Source organism: Macaca mulatta, chromosome 10, assembly GCF_049350105.2.
Source record: "Macaca mulatta isolate MMU2019108-1 chromosome 10, T2T-MMU8v2.0, whole genome shotgun sequence".
NCBI classification, from domain to species: domain Eukaryota; kingdom Metazoa; phylum Chordata; class Mammalia; order Primates; family Cercopithecidae; genus Macaca; species Macaca mulatta.
This window is the reverse complement of record NC_133415.1, coordinates 10,031,847-10,048,697: the sequence shown is the minus strand read 5'-3', so window position 1 is coordinate 10,048,697 and position 16,851 is coordinate 10,031,847. Positions and strand designations below refer to the sequence as shown.

Here is a 16,851-nt window from a genome sequence, read left to right as displayed (position 1 = left end):
CCCTTTTTTTTTTTTTTGAGATGGAGTTTTGCTCTTGCTGCCCAGGCTGGAGTGCAATGGCATCATCTTAGCTCACCACAACCTCTGCCTCCTAGGTTCAAGCAATTCTCTTGTGCCAGCCTCACGAGTAGCTGGGACTACAGGTGTGTGCCACCATGCCTGGCTAATTTTTCTATTTTTAGTAGCAACAGAGTTTCGCCATGTTGGCCACCCTGATCTTGAACTCCTGGCCTCAAGTGATCTGCCTGCCTCGGCCTCCCAAAGTGCTAGGAATACAGGTGCAAGCCACTGTGCCCAGCCCGTTTTTTTTTTTTTTTTTTTTTTTTTGGAGACAGTCTTGCTCTGTCTCCCAGGCTGGTGTGCAGTGGCAGGATCACTGTTCACTGCAGCCTCAATCTCCAAGGCTCAAGTGATCCTCCCATCTCAGCCTTCTGAGTAGCTGGGACTAAACTATAGGTGCATGCCACTATACCTGACTAGTTTTCATATTTTTCATAGAGATGGGTTTTTGCCATGTTGCCCAGGCTGGTCTTGAACCCCTGGGCTCAAGATCTGCCTGCCTGAGCCTCCCAAAGTGCTGGAATTATAGGCATGGGCCACTGTGCCCAGCCTCCACCATCACTGGAAGCCATCTCTTCAATTCAAAATTAAAGTTGGATAGGAAGGAAAAAATAGTACGTTTCTAAAAATGACTTTGACTTATCTATAATGAAAGGTATGGGTGGTTTTGAATTCCTTCCAGTGGTAATAAGAGGACAGAGTACTTAACCAATCCCACTACTTCTGGTTTTTTTTTTTTTTTTGAGACGGAGTCTCATTCTGTCATCCAGGCTGGGGTGCAGTGGTGTGATCTGGGCTCACTGCAAGCTCTGCCTCCCGGGTTCACACCATTCTCCTGCCTCAGCCCCCCGAGTAGCTAGGACTACAGGCACCCACCACCACGTATGGCTGACTTTTTGTATTTTTTAGGAGAGATGGGGTTTCACTGTGTTAGCCAGGATGGTATCGATCTCCTGACCTCGTGATCCACCCATCTCGGCCTCCCAAAGTGCTAGGATTATAGGCGTGAGCCACCGCACCCGGCAACTACCTCTTGTTTTGAATCACAAATTCCTGGATGACTAAAATAAATTCCTAAAGTTAAATGGGGAAGGTAACTACCAGAAAATAAACACCAACTTTATTAACATAATAGCAACAGAGTTTCCAATTTCTCAAAAGGAAAATAACATGACAACAGCACAAGTGTTAAATGAATAAATGCCTTTAAAGATGGCGGAGCACCCCTCCCTCTCCCCCCAAAACAGTAAATGCCTACATTTCTTGTTCTGATAGCTTCCCACCACACACCAAAAGTTCCTCAAGGACAGCTGCCACCAGAGCTGCTGCAAGAACGTGGTTTTCACCGGCTGTAGCTTCACAGCCAACTCCTCGAGCAGAAGACTAAAATATTACTTCTTTTTAGAAGATCTTGGTTGAGGGAGAACATATCAATATGGAGAACAGATCTCTGCTTCTCGAATTCAAGAAAAATCATTAACTAATCTATCAACTTTTCTCTGATACGGTGTGCCAGAGTGCTCTGTGAAGAATCCTTTTCCATCCCTACCACGTCTGGGTGAAGGGAGAGGAGGGGGTGGCAAGCTGCCAGTACACTAGCAGGCACTCCTGGTGATGCTATGGTCTCTGCTCCCTTTCTGCTGGTAGTAGTAGGCATGTTTTCTGGCAGCTGCAGCAGCTTGATGTTGGGGGGAGGAAGGGGCCACCCACCAATCACCTCTTCTTGAAGCCGTATTTTTTGCGTTCATAGAAGAGGTCTGTTTTAGAGCTCCCCAGATTGACAATCTTTGGGCAGCCATCTCTCTGGAAAACAGAACAGAGAAGTTGTTAAGTCTTTAAGCCTGAACCAAGAGTGACTTAAGATAAAAAATTTAAGCCCAGTGTGGTAGCATGTGCCTTTAGTCCCAGCTACTCCTCAGAAGGCCGAGGCAGGAGGATTGCTGGAGCCCAGGAGTTCGAGGCTGTAGTGAGCTATGATCATGCCTGTGAATAGCCAGCTACTGTACCCCACTGTAGGCAACACAGCGAGAACCCCATCTCTTGGAAAAAAAAAAATTGGTCAGAGTTCAAATTCTCATTTTAGTATTTGAAAAACCCGATAAATGGGTTTGTAAATGTGTCCAAACATCAGTATCTCCTTCATTGGGAGGCCAAGATCAGTTTCTTCCCTATCTCTTAGCACTTATGAAAGATCATTTGTAGGCCGGGCACGGTGGCTCATGCCTGTAATCTCAGCACTTTGGGAGGCCGAGGCAGGTGGATCACCTGAGGTCAGGAGTTCAAGACCAGCCTGGCCAACGTGGTGAAACCCTGTCTCTACTAAAAATACAAAAATTAGGCAGACGTGTGTGTGCCGTAGTCCCAGCTACTCAGGAGGCTGAGGCAGGAGAATTGTTTGAAGCCAGGAGGCGGAGGTAGCAGTGACCCAAGATCACGCCATAGCACTCCACTCCAGCCTGGGTAACGAGAGAAATTCTGTCTCAAGAAAAAAAAAAAGACCATTTTATAACTTTTGGATTAACGGTTTAGCCATTTATCTTAGCCATATCTGCTGCTAATATGATACAGTTGAGGTAGACTATGAAACTCTTTTTTTTTTTTTTTTGAGAAAAAATCTCACTGTCGCCAGGCTGGAATGCAGTGGCACGATCTTGGCTCACTGCAACCTCCGCATCACGAGTTCAAGCAATTCTCCTGCCTCAGCCTCCTGAGTAGCTGGGACTACAGGTGCATGCCGCCACGCCCAGCTTATGTCTTTTGTATTTTAGTAGAGACAGGGTTTCACCATGCTGCTCAGGCTGGTCTCGAACTCCTGAGCTCAGGCAATCTGCCTGCCTCAGCCTCCCAAAGTGCTAGGATTACAGGCGTGAGCCACTGTGGCCGGCCATACCTTACTTTTATGTTTTTTGAGATGGAGTCTCACTCTGTTGCCAGGCTAGAGTGCAGTGGCGTGATCTCGGATCACTGCAACCTCCGCCTCCGGGGTTCAAGCAATTCTCCTGCCTCAGCCTCCCGAGCAGTGGGGACTACAGAGGCGCGCCACCACGCCCAGCTAATTTTTGTATTTTTAGTAGAGATGGGGTTTCACCATGTGGGCCAGGATGGTCTCAATCTCTTGACCTTCTGATCCACCCGCCTTGGCCTCCTGATAGTGCTGGGATTTCAGGCGTGAGCCACCACGCCCAGCCCTTACATTTTAAATACCAGAGGAGAATAGTGGGTTTTATGTGTCTTCATTAATTCACTTAATTTAACACATGGTCTTGGGGGTACAGAGCACTACTGTGCTAGTGATAGGTGGCTGTTGACAGACCATGCACTGATTTGTCATGACAGGCTGCCCTGGCCATTTGATGAGCTTGAGTGCTTTCAGTGAAGCCCCTGGGAAGCTGTGTTCTACAGAAATGATGACTCCACCAGTTGATTAGGGATGATGGAAGAAAAACCGGGGAAGCTGTAACTGGAAAAGCCCTACAGGTCTGTTGATTTTATTAAACACCCATGTCAGAGTTTAAGTCCTGTGATATTAGGCAATAGTATGAATTAATCAAGTCCTTAGCCAACTCATTTCTAACTCAACTAGCATCTTTCTTTGGGGGCAGACGTTAACAACTACAAAAATCTCCGAAAACACACAAAGCTAACACTAACATTTTAGGATCTCCTAGAAAACATGTATCAAGTCATTACATTGACAGCTTCCATCTCTGAAGCCTGGTGTACCAAGGAAGCCACCCACCAATAGCTTGCTAGGTGAACCCAAGTAAGCAATGTAATCTCTATTTAATGTCCTTGTAAAAATAAGGCATTAGCTGCCTCTCCTGGACAAAGGCCTGATATTAAACATAATAACAGCACTCTAAACCCTTTAGAGAGGCTATGAAACTCATGGTATGATGACAGCTTAAACTGTGCCTTACTGACACAAATGTGGGCAAGTTGCTTCTCTTGGGACTTATATTATTCCTCAGCTGTAAAAGAAGAAGACTAGATCAGGTCAAGGTTTACAAACTATCCTTATAGATACCTAAATATTCCTGGAAGGTACCAAGTGATGGTATCACCCAATCCTCCAATTTGTACAGCTCCGTTCTTTACTTACAGGTTAGCTTTTTTTTTTTTTTTGAGACGAAGTCTCACCCTGTTGCTCAGGCTGGAGTACAGTGGCGCTATCTCAGCGCTCTGCAACCTCTGCCTCCTGGGTTCAAGTGATTCTCTTGCCTCAGATTCCTGAGTAGCTGGGATTACAGGCGCCCGCCACCACGCCCAGCGAATTTTTGTATTTTTAGTAGAGATGGGGTTTCATCATGTTTGTCAGGCTGGTCTCAAACTCCTGACCTCGTGATTTGCCTGCCTGGGCCTCCCAAAGTGCTGGGATTACAGGAATGAGCCACTGCTCCCAGCCTACTTACAGCTTAGCTAGCCCGAAAATTTAATTAATTTACATTAACTTTTAACTTTTCTCCTTAGAGGTGCAATGATGAGAATGAATAAATAAAAGGTTAAGAAACACTGAGTCAGGCTGGGCGCGGTGGCTCATGCCTGTAATCCCAGCACTTTGGAAGGCCGAGGTGGGTGGATCACCTGAGGCCAGGAGCTTGAGACTAGGCTGACCAACATGGTGAAACCCCGTCTCTACTAAAGAAAGAAAAATTAGGCTGGGCACGGTGGCTGACGCCTGTAATCCCAGCAACTTTGGGAGGCCGAGGTGGGTGGATCACAAGGTCAGGAGTTCACGACCAGCCTGACCAACATGGTGAAACCCTGTCTCTACTAAAAATACAAAAATTAGCCGGGCGTGATGGTGCACACCTGTAATCCCAGCTACTCAGGGGGCTGAGACAGAAGAACTGCTTGAATCCAGGAGGTGTAGGTTGCAGTGAGCCAAGATCACACCACTGCACTCCAGCTTGGGCGACATAGTGAGACTGTCTCAAAAAAAAAAAAGAGCTGGGCATGGTGGCGTGTGCCTGTAATCCGAGCTACTTGGGAAGCTGAGGCAGAAGAATCGCTTGAACCTGGGAGGTGGAGGTTGTAGTGAGCCAAGATCATGCCATTGCACTCCAGCCTGGGCGACAAGAACAAAACTGCATCTCAAAAAACTAAAAAAAAAAAAATAATAATTAATTAATTAATTAAAAAAGAGTCAGACCTCCTAGGTTCTAGTCCTGATCTGTCACTCATTAGCCACTTGACCTTGGACTAACCAAGTTGCTTAACGTCTCTAAGCCTTAGCATCCTCATCTGTATCACATGGAACTTTTGGATAACAATGTTCAGCTAAGCACCTGGCATATATTAAGAGCTTCATAAATGTTAGTGCTATTTTTCTTATGTTCTGGTTGGGAGAACTGAGGAAAATGGTAAGCAAAAGGAATCAAGATTAAGGGGATTACACGATGCGGCACCCTAAGAACCTACCAATTAGTCCTCTGGTAGCAATGTCCATAGACATCATCCCTGTCTCCTGGTTATTCTTGTGGCTTTGAAAAATTATAAATGAGAAGACCTGGCTTAGCTTACCTGTCTAATTCCCTTATCAATTATGAAAGTTGCAGGAAGAGAACAATAACAAGGGTTGCCTTGGTTGTAGGAAGGTTTCTGCATAGGAAAGAGCCTTGGCCACTTAATCTACGTGATGATCTGTAAGGCTGAGAGCCTGGATCATGTCACTAGACTTTGTGTTCCTTGGAAACTAGCGCTGAAAATGTGAGCTAGATTCCATCTCAAATGTCCTCAGAACATTCGTGTATAATGTGAAGGCAGGGAAGTGACGTCTAGAATAAGTCTCAGGGACAGAATGAGGCATGAGGATCCAAAGGTATCAGTTCACACACCACATTCAGAGGAGTCAGACAGCAATTAACATTTATTAAGCATTCTCTGATTGCAAGCTTATGCTAGATAAGAACTCTAGCTAGAACCATACAAAAATTCAAGAAAATGCTGTCTTAAATGGCTTAAATAGCTACCCTGTAGCTAGTTTAGGAACTGTTTGTAACTTTTCTTCACTGCTGTTACCTTATTATGCTTTCACTGCTTATAGACCAGAAGTTAACAAACACCTACTATGTATTAGACACCCTAAAGGGGATACCTCTGGATGACTTACAGGGACAGCACCAAAACACATGTACCATGCTTGCACCGCATGTCAGGCACCATACCACGGCCTAAGGAAAAGGAGAGGTGAATAGACAAACCAAAGTCCTGCCTCTAATGAAGTGTAATCTAGCTAGTAGACTAGATTCGGATTTCCGGACAGCAGGATATGACTTAATAGTTGAAGTCATAGTTTCATAGTTGAAATGCAAATCGGAGTTGCAGACAAGAGAAAGGTCCAAATCACTAACGGAAATTATGTTTTTGTTACTTCAGGACCTTTCTCATCTCCCTAAACAACAGAAGATTCAATGGTGTACTGTTTTTTTTTTTTTTTTGAGAGGGAATTTTGCTCTTAGTTGCCGGATTGGAGTGCAATGTTCTGATCTCGGCTCAGCTGACTGCAACCTCTGCCTCCTGGGTTCAAGCAATTCTCCTGCCTTAGCCTCCCAAGTAGCTGGGATCACAGATGTGTGCCACCACGCCAGTTAATTTTTGTATTTTCTTTTTATTTATTTTTGTTATTATTATTTTTTTGAGACAGAGTCTCACTCTGTCGCCCAGGCTGGAGTGCAGTGGCGTGATCTCCGCTCACTGCAAGCTCCACCTCCTGGGTTCATGCCATTCTCCTGCCTCAGCCTCCCAAGTAGCTGGGACTACAGGCGCCCGCTATCACACCCGGCTAATTTTTTTATTTTTTAAGTAAAGACAGGGTTTCACCGTGTTAGTGAGGATGGTCTCGATCTCCTGACCTCATGATCCGCCTGCCTCGGCCTCCCAAAGTGCTGGGATTACAGGCATGAGCCACCGCGCCCAGCCAATTTTTGTATTTTTAGTAGAGACGGGGTTTCACCATGTTGGCCAGGCTGGTCTCAAACTCCTGACCTTAGGTGATCCACCTACCTTGGCCGCCCAAAGTGCTAGGATTGCAGGCATGAGCCACTGTGCCTGGCCCAATGGTGTAGTCTTATCTGGCCCAATCTCTCCCAATTACTGGGGGTAGGTAGGATCCAAGTGCATGAAATGAGGTACTGGCGTTGTTGCCTTCACCATGGAAACATCCCAAAAGCACACATTAAAGGGTAACATAAGGCCAGGCGTGGTGGCTCACACCTGTAATCCCAGCACTTTGGGAGGCCCAGGCGGGCGGATCACAAGGTCAGGAGTTTGAGTCCAACCTGGCCAACACAATGAAACCCCGTCTCTACTAAAAATACAAAAATTAGCCGGGGGTGGTGGCAGGCGCCTGTAATCCCAGCTACCCGGGAGGCTGAGGCAGGAGAATCACTTGAACCCGGGAGGCGGAGGTTGTGGTGAGCCGAGATGGCGCCACTGCACTCCAGCCTGGGCAACAAGAACGAAACTCTGTCTCAAAAAATAAAATAAAATAAAATAAATATATAAATAAAAGTACAACATGGTGAAATGGGGACACTACAAGGTTTCGTTGAATAGCCTGGGCTTGTCAGAGGAACTATAAAATGGGTATCATAATAATCATCCCTATTTCTCAAACTTATTGTGAGGAACAAGGTGTGATAACATCTATAAAAGACCTATTCTTTGCTCATGGAAATATGAAGAATTATGTATCTTTTGCCTTACTCTAAATTAGAATTAAATTAGGTAACTGGGCCAGGCGCAGTGGCTTAGGCCTGTAATCCCAGCACTTTGGGAGACGCAAGGTGGGCGGATCACTTGAGGTTGGGAGTTGAGGCCAGCCTGACCAACATGGAGAAACCCCGTCTCTACTAAAAGTACAAAATGGGCTGGGCGTGGTGGCGCATGCCTGTAATCCCAGCTACCCGGGAGGCTGAGGCAGGAGAATTGCTTGAACCCGGGAGGCGGAGGTTGCGGTGAGCCGAGATTGTGCCACTGCACTCCAGCCTGGGCAACAAGAGTGAACTCCGTCTCAAAAAATAAAAAACAAATAAATAAATAAATTAGATAACTGGGTACTATCATTAACCTAGTGAGACTGTATCATACTTCCTTTTGTTTTGTTTTTTGAAGAAAACATGCTGATTCATAGTTTTCCCCCACAAAATCCCTGCTGCCAATACTAAACGAAAGAAATGGGGTAAACCTTGCCTGTAGCACTGGTCTATAAGCTCTCTCTCCTGGCATTTGGCTCAGATAGTTGAATAGTAAGTAACCACTGCCACTACGCAGTGTCAAGGGACAAAAAAAAAGTCATGATGCAGGGCCACAATCACTTCTGCAATATTAAACCAAAGGTACTTGTTACCTGCTTAAAGCTGAAGTCAACTTGAATCGTCCCAAATTCAACTTTGTCACGATATACACCCGAATAGTGCTTAATGATAGATCTGAGACATTAATGAGTGGCTATGACACAACATGGGCTGTACAGGCCTTATAAACAGACAGGGTCTCTGTCACCCAGGCTGGAGTGCAGTGGCATGAAAATGGCTCACTGTAGCCTTGACCTCCTGGGCCCAAGTGATCCTCCACCCGCCTCAGTTTCCCAAGTAGCTGGGACCACAGGTACACACCAGCACACCCGACTAATGAAAAATATGTTTTTCTGGCCAGGAGTGATGGTTCATGCCTGTAATCCCAGCACCTGGTGAGGCTAAGGCAGGAGGATCACTTGAGCCCAGGAGTTTGAGACCAACCTAGGCAACAAGACAAGACCCTGTCTCTACAAAAAAAAATTAGCCAGGTGTGGTGGCGCATGCCTGCAGTCCCAGCTACTTGGGAGGATGAGGTGGGAGGATCGTTTGAGCCCGGGGGAGTCAAGGCTGCAGTGAGCCTTGCACGTGATCATGCCACTGCACCCCAGCCTGGGCCACAGAGCAAGAGACCCTGTCTCAAAAAAAAGGAAAACAAAAAAACAAAACAAAACCAAAAAACCAAATTGTTTTTTGTTGTTGTTTTTGAGATGGGATCTTGCTCTGTGACCCAGGCTAGTCTTGAACTCCTGGACTAAAGTGATCCTCATTAACTTGGACTCCCAAAGTGCTGAGATTACAGGTGTGAGCCACCACGCCCAGCCGGATGTCATTTCTGAATAAAAATAATCACAGAGAAACATGAATAGAGAGAGGGCTCTTCAAATTGCTGGTCTTGACAAAGATTTGCTTCCCTTGCATTTTTCCCCTTGATGCAAAATAACTGCCTTTTATTGAACTACACCCAGTTTGACTCACAGAACTTGAAAAAATTATAACCTAGATGACTAGATGAACACAGTAATCTCCATAGACCATAGGAGATTGCAGTGGATGGCAAAAAAGCAGGAAACAAAAGCAGGAAAGGTCAGATGGAAAGCTGTACACTTACATCCTTCTCCTGGATGGTGCACTCCTTACAATAATACGCATCAGAGACCCCAGGGCCTCCACAGATCACACAGCGTCCCTGGTAAGATCCATAGTTACACTCATCACATATGCGCACCAGAGTGCAGGGACGCACATAGGAGTCACAAATCACACACTTGCCATCACCTGTAAGGAAGAGAATGGAGTCATACTCACAACAAGTTCTTCAGTCCTCTGCTATCTCCTGCCATGGGGAAATACACTAGTCTCCTTTTGACAGTGACTTTAGGACCCTCCTCTTGGCATCACGAAACTTGGTTTACCCAGTATCCATCTCAAGTCCCTCAACATATACAAAAGTTTATCAATTAACATATGTAAAGAGCCTAGAAAATCACCTCAGAGATGATAAGCCTATATAATTGGCGGCAAAGTGCTGTGTATTAGGGAGGGGTCATGCTACTCTGGCAATTTTTCCTGTTGAAAACTAGAGAGATACAGCGTTAAATGTGCAAGTGGCAGTGGGGAGACAGAGGGGCCTTTGGTTGAAGTCCAGCATTCAGTGTTCACATACTTCCAGGCACATCTACTCAAAGCCCTCTTTGTGGCACTTTTGCTGGTTCCACAGAAACTGGGAGTGGGAAGGGTGGGCTGTTGGGACGGAAGGTTCCACTCACATTTTTCACACAGTCTTCCGATGGCTGCAAGATGAAAGATGGTTAAAAAGTACAATTAGAATAAAGGTTTTGACAAACGGGAAGTACATCCTGGAGCTGGGGGTAGGGAAATGAGTACGGACTGCAGTGATACCTGCGGATAGCCATTTTATCATTACAAATTTCCAAATGAACCAAACCCACAGCCCAACCACCCTTCTGAATCTCCTCCAACGTCCTGGGGCAAGCTCTGAGTTTCTGTGGACCTGGCCCAGACCCCACCCCCGATACCTGCCTGGGGCTCCCAGCACGCGCACCCCCGCCCTCTTCTCATCAGCGGCCACAAACCTGTGCGTTCCTACAACACCCCGCGCCCGAGAGGCGGGAAACGTGGCGCCAGCTGGGCAAGCCACTAAGGAAGTGATGGGAACCCCCGACCCCCCAGCTCCTAATACCACCCCTACCCAGACAGACAGGGGCAGGGCGCAGTCTCACCAACACCAGCCTGCTTGCGGCAAAAGATCAAATCAGGATGATGTTTAGCCATAGCTCCCAATTAAGCCGGCCACCGGAAGCTTCGGGAACTTCCGTCCGACCTTTATTTCCCATTGTTCCTGCCTCCACGTCGCTGTGATTGGTCCTCTAAGCTTCCGTCAGTTTACGATCCTTGCACCAGGCCCCTCTTGCTCTCGCGCGAGTTTCTGTCGCTGCTGTGTGGCCAGGTCCTGGCAGGTGCATGAAAGTCTTAAAAACACTCCCAGATTTGGATGGCAGAGATAACTAAAATTTGTTCTTGGATAAAACATATTTGTGCTTGGTATCTACTTCTGCAAGTGTCTTTAGGCAGTTCTATTTCCTCTTGCGTGTCTGTTCATTACTCTTGAGCTCCGCTCATTGCGTTCCCAGGGTTCTGGTGCCCCTAGGGAGGCCTCGCCTTCACCGTGACGCCCCACTCTTCCGGGCACGCCCCTGCCCAAAGGCTTTAAAAGGCGCCGTTTGGGACGTCACTTGCATGCGACCTCATCTTTGTCAGTGCACAAAATGGCGCCCTACAGCCTACTGGTGACTCGGCTGCAGGTGAGCGAGCTCAGGGACCTCTGGGTTCACGGGGGCGGGGTGCCTTCTACTGTGCCGGCGGCTATGGGCGAGGCAGGGCGAGGCGGGCCCGACCTGGGGCCAACTTCTCGTGTACCTGTTCCGGTTGTGGGCCCGGCACCCGTGTCCGCTCCTCTGGTGCCCTAGGTCAAGGCGTCCCCGGCACAGTCAGCTTTCCTGGCCCTGTCCCCGCCTCGCAAGAAGCGTGGGCCCAAGCAGCGGCGGCCGGGTGAAGAGCGGAGGCACCTCTTTCTTCTTTTTGAGGACAGCATTCCCTGCTCCCGTGGGGTGTCTTTCCATTCCTCAAGGTGAGGACAAGGTGACTAGGGGGCGCGGTCGTTGTTGAGCCTTCTAGGCCCAGTTCCTGAGGCCTCACTTCCCATCTCTTAGCAACAGAGACATGACAGCATCTACGGTTGCCAGGCCTGGAGTCTGGAGAAGAAACTAGGACCCTGTACCACCTTTTGAGGACCCTGCGGAACATGGAATGCCCGAGGGGGGGAGGTGGTCTTCTGGGCCCCTACGTAGTAAATAATAATAATAGTCTCTCACGTTTGCACAAGATTTGAGGACTGTTTTTTAATTCTTCATAATATTATTTGATTCATGTAATCATAGGAATGAGATGATTTTTCTCATTTGATAGGTGATAAAACTGGTAGAAAGTAGGTGGAAGTTCTGGTTCTTAGAGTGTCACCGAAGTGCTGTGGCAGAAGCATGGGCCCTACCACCACTGAGTTCTTGTTTATGTCAGCCTGCCCTCACAGAACTTTCTGAACCAGGGTGCGATGATTTCTGTTTGTCAGAATGCAATACGAATATTTTGAGCTCACAGTAAGTTGCTTGTCAAATATGGGAGGATAAGGAGACTCCAGTTTGACCTTGACTCCCCCGTTAGGAGCTATCTAGAAAGCTGACCGACTGCCAGATGATTTTTTCACTTCTAACTTGACAGCCCTGGGAAGGTGTTATACTCAAAGGTTCAATGTCAAATGTGTCTTTCATTAATAAAAATAAAGCAAGCAAGCATCTGTAGACATTCTCTGTCAACCTTTCACAGTTAACTTTGTAAATCTTTTTTTGGATCCAGTGGCGCAACTTTGATAATAGAATTTTACAAGTTGTTATGCATTGTACTCTCAGGAAGCATTGTGGTACTTGAAGTTATTTTTAATCACATTGCTTAAATTTAAACCATGTGGTTTAAAATAAAATCTTTTATCTGAAAGAAAATATTTCTGATCTCAATTCTGGGCAAAGGCAAACGATTGCACCTGATTATCTCTTCACGTCTTTTTTTTTTCCTTTGAGACAGAGTCTCGCTCTGTCACCCAGGCTGGAGTGCAATGGTGCAATCTTGGCTGGCTGCAACTCTGCCTCCCAGGTTCAAGTGACTCTCCTGCCTCAGCTTCCCGAGTAGCTGGGTTACAGGCGTGTGCCACCATGCTTGACTAATTTTTGTATTTTTATAGAGACAGGGTTTCACCATGTTGACCAGGCTGCTCACAAACTACTGCCCTCAAGTAATCGGCCTGCCTCAGCCTCCCAAAGTCCTGGGATTACAGGTGTGAGCCACCCCATCTGGCCTCTTCAAGTCTTTTGATTCTCTAGGTTAATGATGTGGAAACAGTTGTTTCTTCCTGTCTCATGAGTTAAGGGAGTCAGTCAAGATTATTTGGTAAGATAAATGATTATAGAGTTCTTGAACTTGGAAGAGAAGAATAATATCACACCATTTTGAACTGAAAAGGATCTTGGAAAGTATGAGTATCAGACTGGTGTAAAAGGAGATCTGGGCTGTAGTTCATACTCTTTCCTGATCCTGTGACCTTGAGTAAGTTACTTCCTGAATCCATTGTCAATTGAGGATGATCTTCATTGAACAAATGTATATTCAGCAACTGGATGTTAGAAAGTGATGAGTAAGTAGAATGAGTTTACGACCATCATGTCGACTAACCTCTTTTGCAGGTGGAAAATTTAAGACCTTGAGAGCCTGGGTGACTTCCAGTAGCAGAGTCAGGATTAAAATCCTAGTCTCCTTATTTGTTCCTTCAGCTAAGATGAATGAACAATATTATGCGGTTTGCACACTGCCTCCCAATAACCAGGCTGTCTCAAGTAACCAACTAACACGGTTTCTCTGAGAAGCTTGTACATTTACCTCTTTTGTGCTTAGATACATTTGTGAAATGATGGTTACCACCTTAATAGTCATATATGCAGAACCCTATGGCTGTAGTCAATTCATTCCTACTTCATTCACCGTATATTTACTGAGCGCCCACTGCTTGTTCTGAATACCGTGGTAAGCAAAGACAGTCCCTGTTCTTGTGGAACTTCCACTGTATTCTAATGTACCTGACTGCAGAGGGCCTTGGAGATCTTTCTCAGCCAAATACGGTATTTTTCTTTCCTTGGCTGGACCAAAGGTGAAGGTAGATAGTAGAATGATGGGTGTTACTCCCAGCACTAAGAGTACCTAGCATTTATCTTACTGTGTATGACTAATTTCACATGACTCTGCGAGATGAGTCAGGTTTATTAGCCTGATTTATAGATGAAGAAACAGAATTAGAGAGCAAACGTAGTGTTATGGTTGAGAGCATGGACTCTGGCATCAGACAACCTAGATTTGAATTCTGTAATAACTCTAATACTCATATAGCTGTGGTTTTGGATAAGTTACTCAACCTCTCCGCACCTGTTTCCTTGCCTTTAGATACAATAAAAAGAATATATCTGTTTCAATCATGTAATAGTTGCAAAGTATTTAGAACCCTTCCTGGGGTTATAAAGTAAGGGCTATATAATTGCTAAATAAATACGTGGCCAGGCACGGTGGCTCACGCCTGTAATCCCAGCACTTTGGGAGACTGAGGCAGGTGTATCACAAGGTCAGGAGCTCAAGACCAGCCTGGCCAATATGGTGAAACTCCATCTCTACTAAAAATACAAAAATTAGCCGGGCATGGTGGCTCGCGCCTGTAGTCCAAGCTACTCAGGAGGCTGAGGCAGAAGAATCCCTTGAACCCAGGAGGCGGAGGTTGCAGTAAGCTGCAATCACGCCACTGCACTCCAGCCTGGGTGACAGAGCGAGACTCCGTCTCAAAACAAAATAAGGCCTAGGCCCTTATCAGTAGTTGTTAGTAGGTATGATTTGAATCTGGACATGTCTGATTCCGAAGCCTGGGGGCTTAGCAGCTGGCACTATACTGCTTCCCTTTGGCATCGAGCTCAACCTGTGGATCCATAGATGCACCATAACCTCAGAACAGTGCCAAGCTGAATGTGTACTCTTGTTTGACAGTACCTGCTACCAGATAGTAAGATTAGAAACAAGAAAATAGGATGTGGGTTTTTGTTTTGTTTTGTTTTTTAAAGAAATGGGGGTCTCACTATGTTGCCCAGGCTGGTCTCAAATTCCTGTGCTCAAGCAATCCTCCTGGCTTGGCTTCCCAAAGTGCTGAGATTACAAGTGTGAGCCAACTGCAACCAGCCAAGGAGGTGAGATTTTTGAAAAACCACATTTACTCTCTGTTTTTTAGCATTTATTTTTGTGCATATGACTGAGTAGTACACAAGAGGGGTTGAGCAGTTGAAAATATGTTTATTAGGTGTTTGGTTTTTCCTTGAGATAACTGGGGTTTTGAGGTTTCATGTGACCTTGGGGGAAGTCATGTAACCTCTTGCATGTAAATTTGTGATGGCAGTTACCTACAAAAATATTTGGCAGAAATTCTCTGTGCCATCTTAAAATCAAATCTTGGTTTGAATTGTGAAATAGATGATTCTGGTTGTATGGTCACTGTGATAACCTTCCCAGATATCAGTTGTTACTAGAATTGAGTGAATGAATGAATTTTTTTTTTTTTTTTTTTTGAGACGGAGTCTGGCTCTGTCACCCAGGCTGGAGTGCAGTGGCGCGATCTCGGCTCACTGCAAGCTCCGCCTCCCGGGTTTACGCCATTCTCCTGCCTCAGCCTCCCGAGTAGCTGGGACTACAGGCGCCCGCCACCTCGCCCGGCTAGTTTTTTGTATTTTTTAGTAGAGACGGGGTTTCACCATGTTAGCCAGGATGGTCTCGATCTCCTGACCTCGTGATCCGCCCGTCTCGGCCTCCCAAAGTGCTGGGATTACAGGCTTGAGCCACCGCGCCCGGCGAATGAATTGTTAAATAAGCTTCCATCTTAGATATGGACAGAGGGAACAGGGACACCATCCTGAGGATTAAGGGAGCACATCATTGCCTTTCAAACCAATTGCTTCACAATGTTCTTTGAACGCTTTGGCCGGGCTGGGTGGCTTACGCCTGTATTCCCAGCACATTGGGAGGCCGAGGCGGGTGCATCACCTGAGATCAGAAATTCAAGACCAGCCTGGCCAACATGGTGAAACCCAATCACTAATAAAAACACAAAATAAGCTGGGTGTGGTGGCACATACCTGTAATCCCAGCCACTCAGGAGGCTGAGGCAGAAGAATCACTTGAACCCAGGAGGCGGAGGTGGCAGTGAACCGAGATCGCGCCATTACACTGCAGCCTGGGCAACAAGAATGAAACTCTGTCTCAAGAAAAAAAAAAGAAAAAGCTTAATGTCTCAAGAAGAAAAAAGAAAAAGCTTAATGTCTAACACTGCCTAGTGTTGTTCTAGACACTGGGGATGCAGTAGTCAACAAGAATAGTGGGGCTTAAATTGTAGTCCTGGGGAAAATAAGTAGAAAAATAAGAATATTGTATTACTGAGTGTTGTGGGAAAGATAAAGTAGAGAGAATGGGGTGGGAACATGGCATTTTTAACTGGGATATTTGGGGAAGACCTCGTAGAAGAGGTGACATCTGAACTGAGACTTAGATGATACTAACGCAGCTGTTCAGCATTTTTGGAGGAGACTTCAAATAGAAGGAGCATGTGCAGAGCACCCATCTAGGTGTGAGCTGAGTGTGTTGAGGATAAGAGCTAAGGCTAGTGTTGCTACAGTGTCCTGAGGAGCAAAAGGTCTGACCAAGAGGCTGGGGCTAGGGTCAGGCAGGCTTCGGTAAGGAAATCCAAGTGTAGTGAAAATCCACTGGAAGATTTTAAGCCAGGGAGTGACATGATCTGATCATCCGGGCTGCTGCGTGCATGATGAACCATAGAGGGTCAAAAGGAGGAGGCAGGGAGAACAGTGTGGGACTGTTGGAGTCATCCCAGGAATGGCAGAGGTGTCTGGGACTAGGGTCTGGGGGTGGAGATAATGAGATGTATTCTAAATTGGGATATATTCAGAGGCAGATGGGTTGGCACATGGGAGGGATAGAGAATAAGGGTGACTCCTTGGTTTGGGGTCTTAGTAACTGAGGGATGGGTGAGCTTGAATTCAGTGGTCGTGTGTTTGCACAGTAATTTTTTTTTTTTTTTGAGACAGAGTCTTGCTGTGTCGCCCAGGCTGGAGTGCAGTGGCGCGATCTCGGCTCACTGCAAGCTCTGCTTCCTGGGTTCATGCCATTCTCCTGCCTCAGCCTGCCAAGTAGCTGGGACTACAGGCTCCCGCCACCACACCCAGCTAATTTTTTTTTGTATTTTTAGTAGAGTCAGGATTTCACGTGTTAGCCAGGATGGTCTCCATCTCCTGACCTCATGATCCGCCCGTCTCGACCTCCCAAAGTG

At 46.4% G+C, this 16,851-nt stretch overlaps 2 protein-coding genes across 48 annotated transcripts in view; one reads left to right on the top strand and one right to left on the bottom strand.

Moving 5' to 3' along the window:
- Nucleotides 1-16,851, top strand: part of ACO2 (aconitase 2) — an 83,109-nt gene that overhangs the window by 11,213 nt on the left and 55,045 nt on the right. For 32 of the 45 annotated variants that reach the window (XR_013398609.1, XR_013398615.1, XR_013398618.1 and 29 more), the window contains exon 1: nt 11,116-11,182. Coding sequence is in view for 10 of the 45 variants with exons in the window: in XM_015150398.3 (XP_015005884.1) it covers nt 11,147-11,182 (36 nt within the window). In the remaining 35 variants the exon portion in view is untranslated. 45 annotated transcript variants of the gene reach the window in all.
- PHF5A (PHD finger protein 5A) lies at nt 1,161-10,691 on the bottom strand. 3 transcript variants are annotated; one of them, XR_013398971.1, is made up of 6 exons: nt 10,601-10,691; nt 10,127-10,150; nt 9,469-9,635; nt 6,173-6,233; nt 5,079-5,162; nt 1,748-1,863 (listed from the first exon to the last, which is right to left on the bottom strand). XR_013398971.1 is itself a non-coding variant. In XM_077949550.1 (5 exons), coding segments are annotated over exons 1-5 (306 nt in total). In that variant the 5' UTR covers nt 10,653-10,691; the 3' UTR covers nt 1,161-1,861. The 3 variants fall into 3 exon arrangements, 2 of the variants coding, with proteins under 2 accessions (XP_077805676.1, XP_015005945.1); XM_077949550.1 differs by lacking the exon at nt 5,079-5,162 and having other exon boundaries at nt 1,161-1,863; XM_015150459.3 differs by lacking the exons at nt 5,079-5,162; nt 6,173-6,233 and having other exon boundaries at nt 1,161-1,863.

Coding starts and splice junctions, on each gene's coding strand:
- PHF5A (XM_015150459.3), bottom strand. CDS start 10,652: ATGGCTAAACATCATCCTGATTTGATCTTTTGCCGCAAGCAGGCTGGT. Junction 10,151..10,600: donor CCGCAAGCAGGCTGGTGTTG/GTGAGACTGCGC, acceptor TTCATCTTGCAG/CCATCGGAAGACTGTGTGAA. Junction 1,864..9,468: donor GCACCATCCAGGAGAAGGAT/GTAAGTGTACAG, acceptor TCTGTTTTCCAG/AGAGATGGCTGCCCAAAGAT.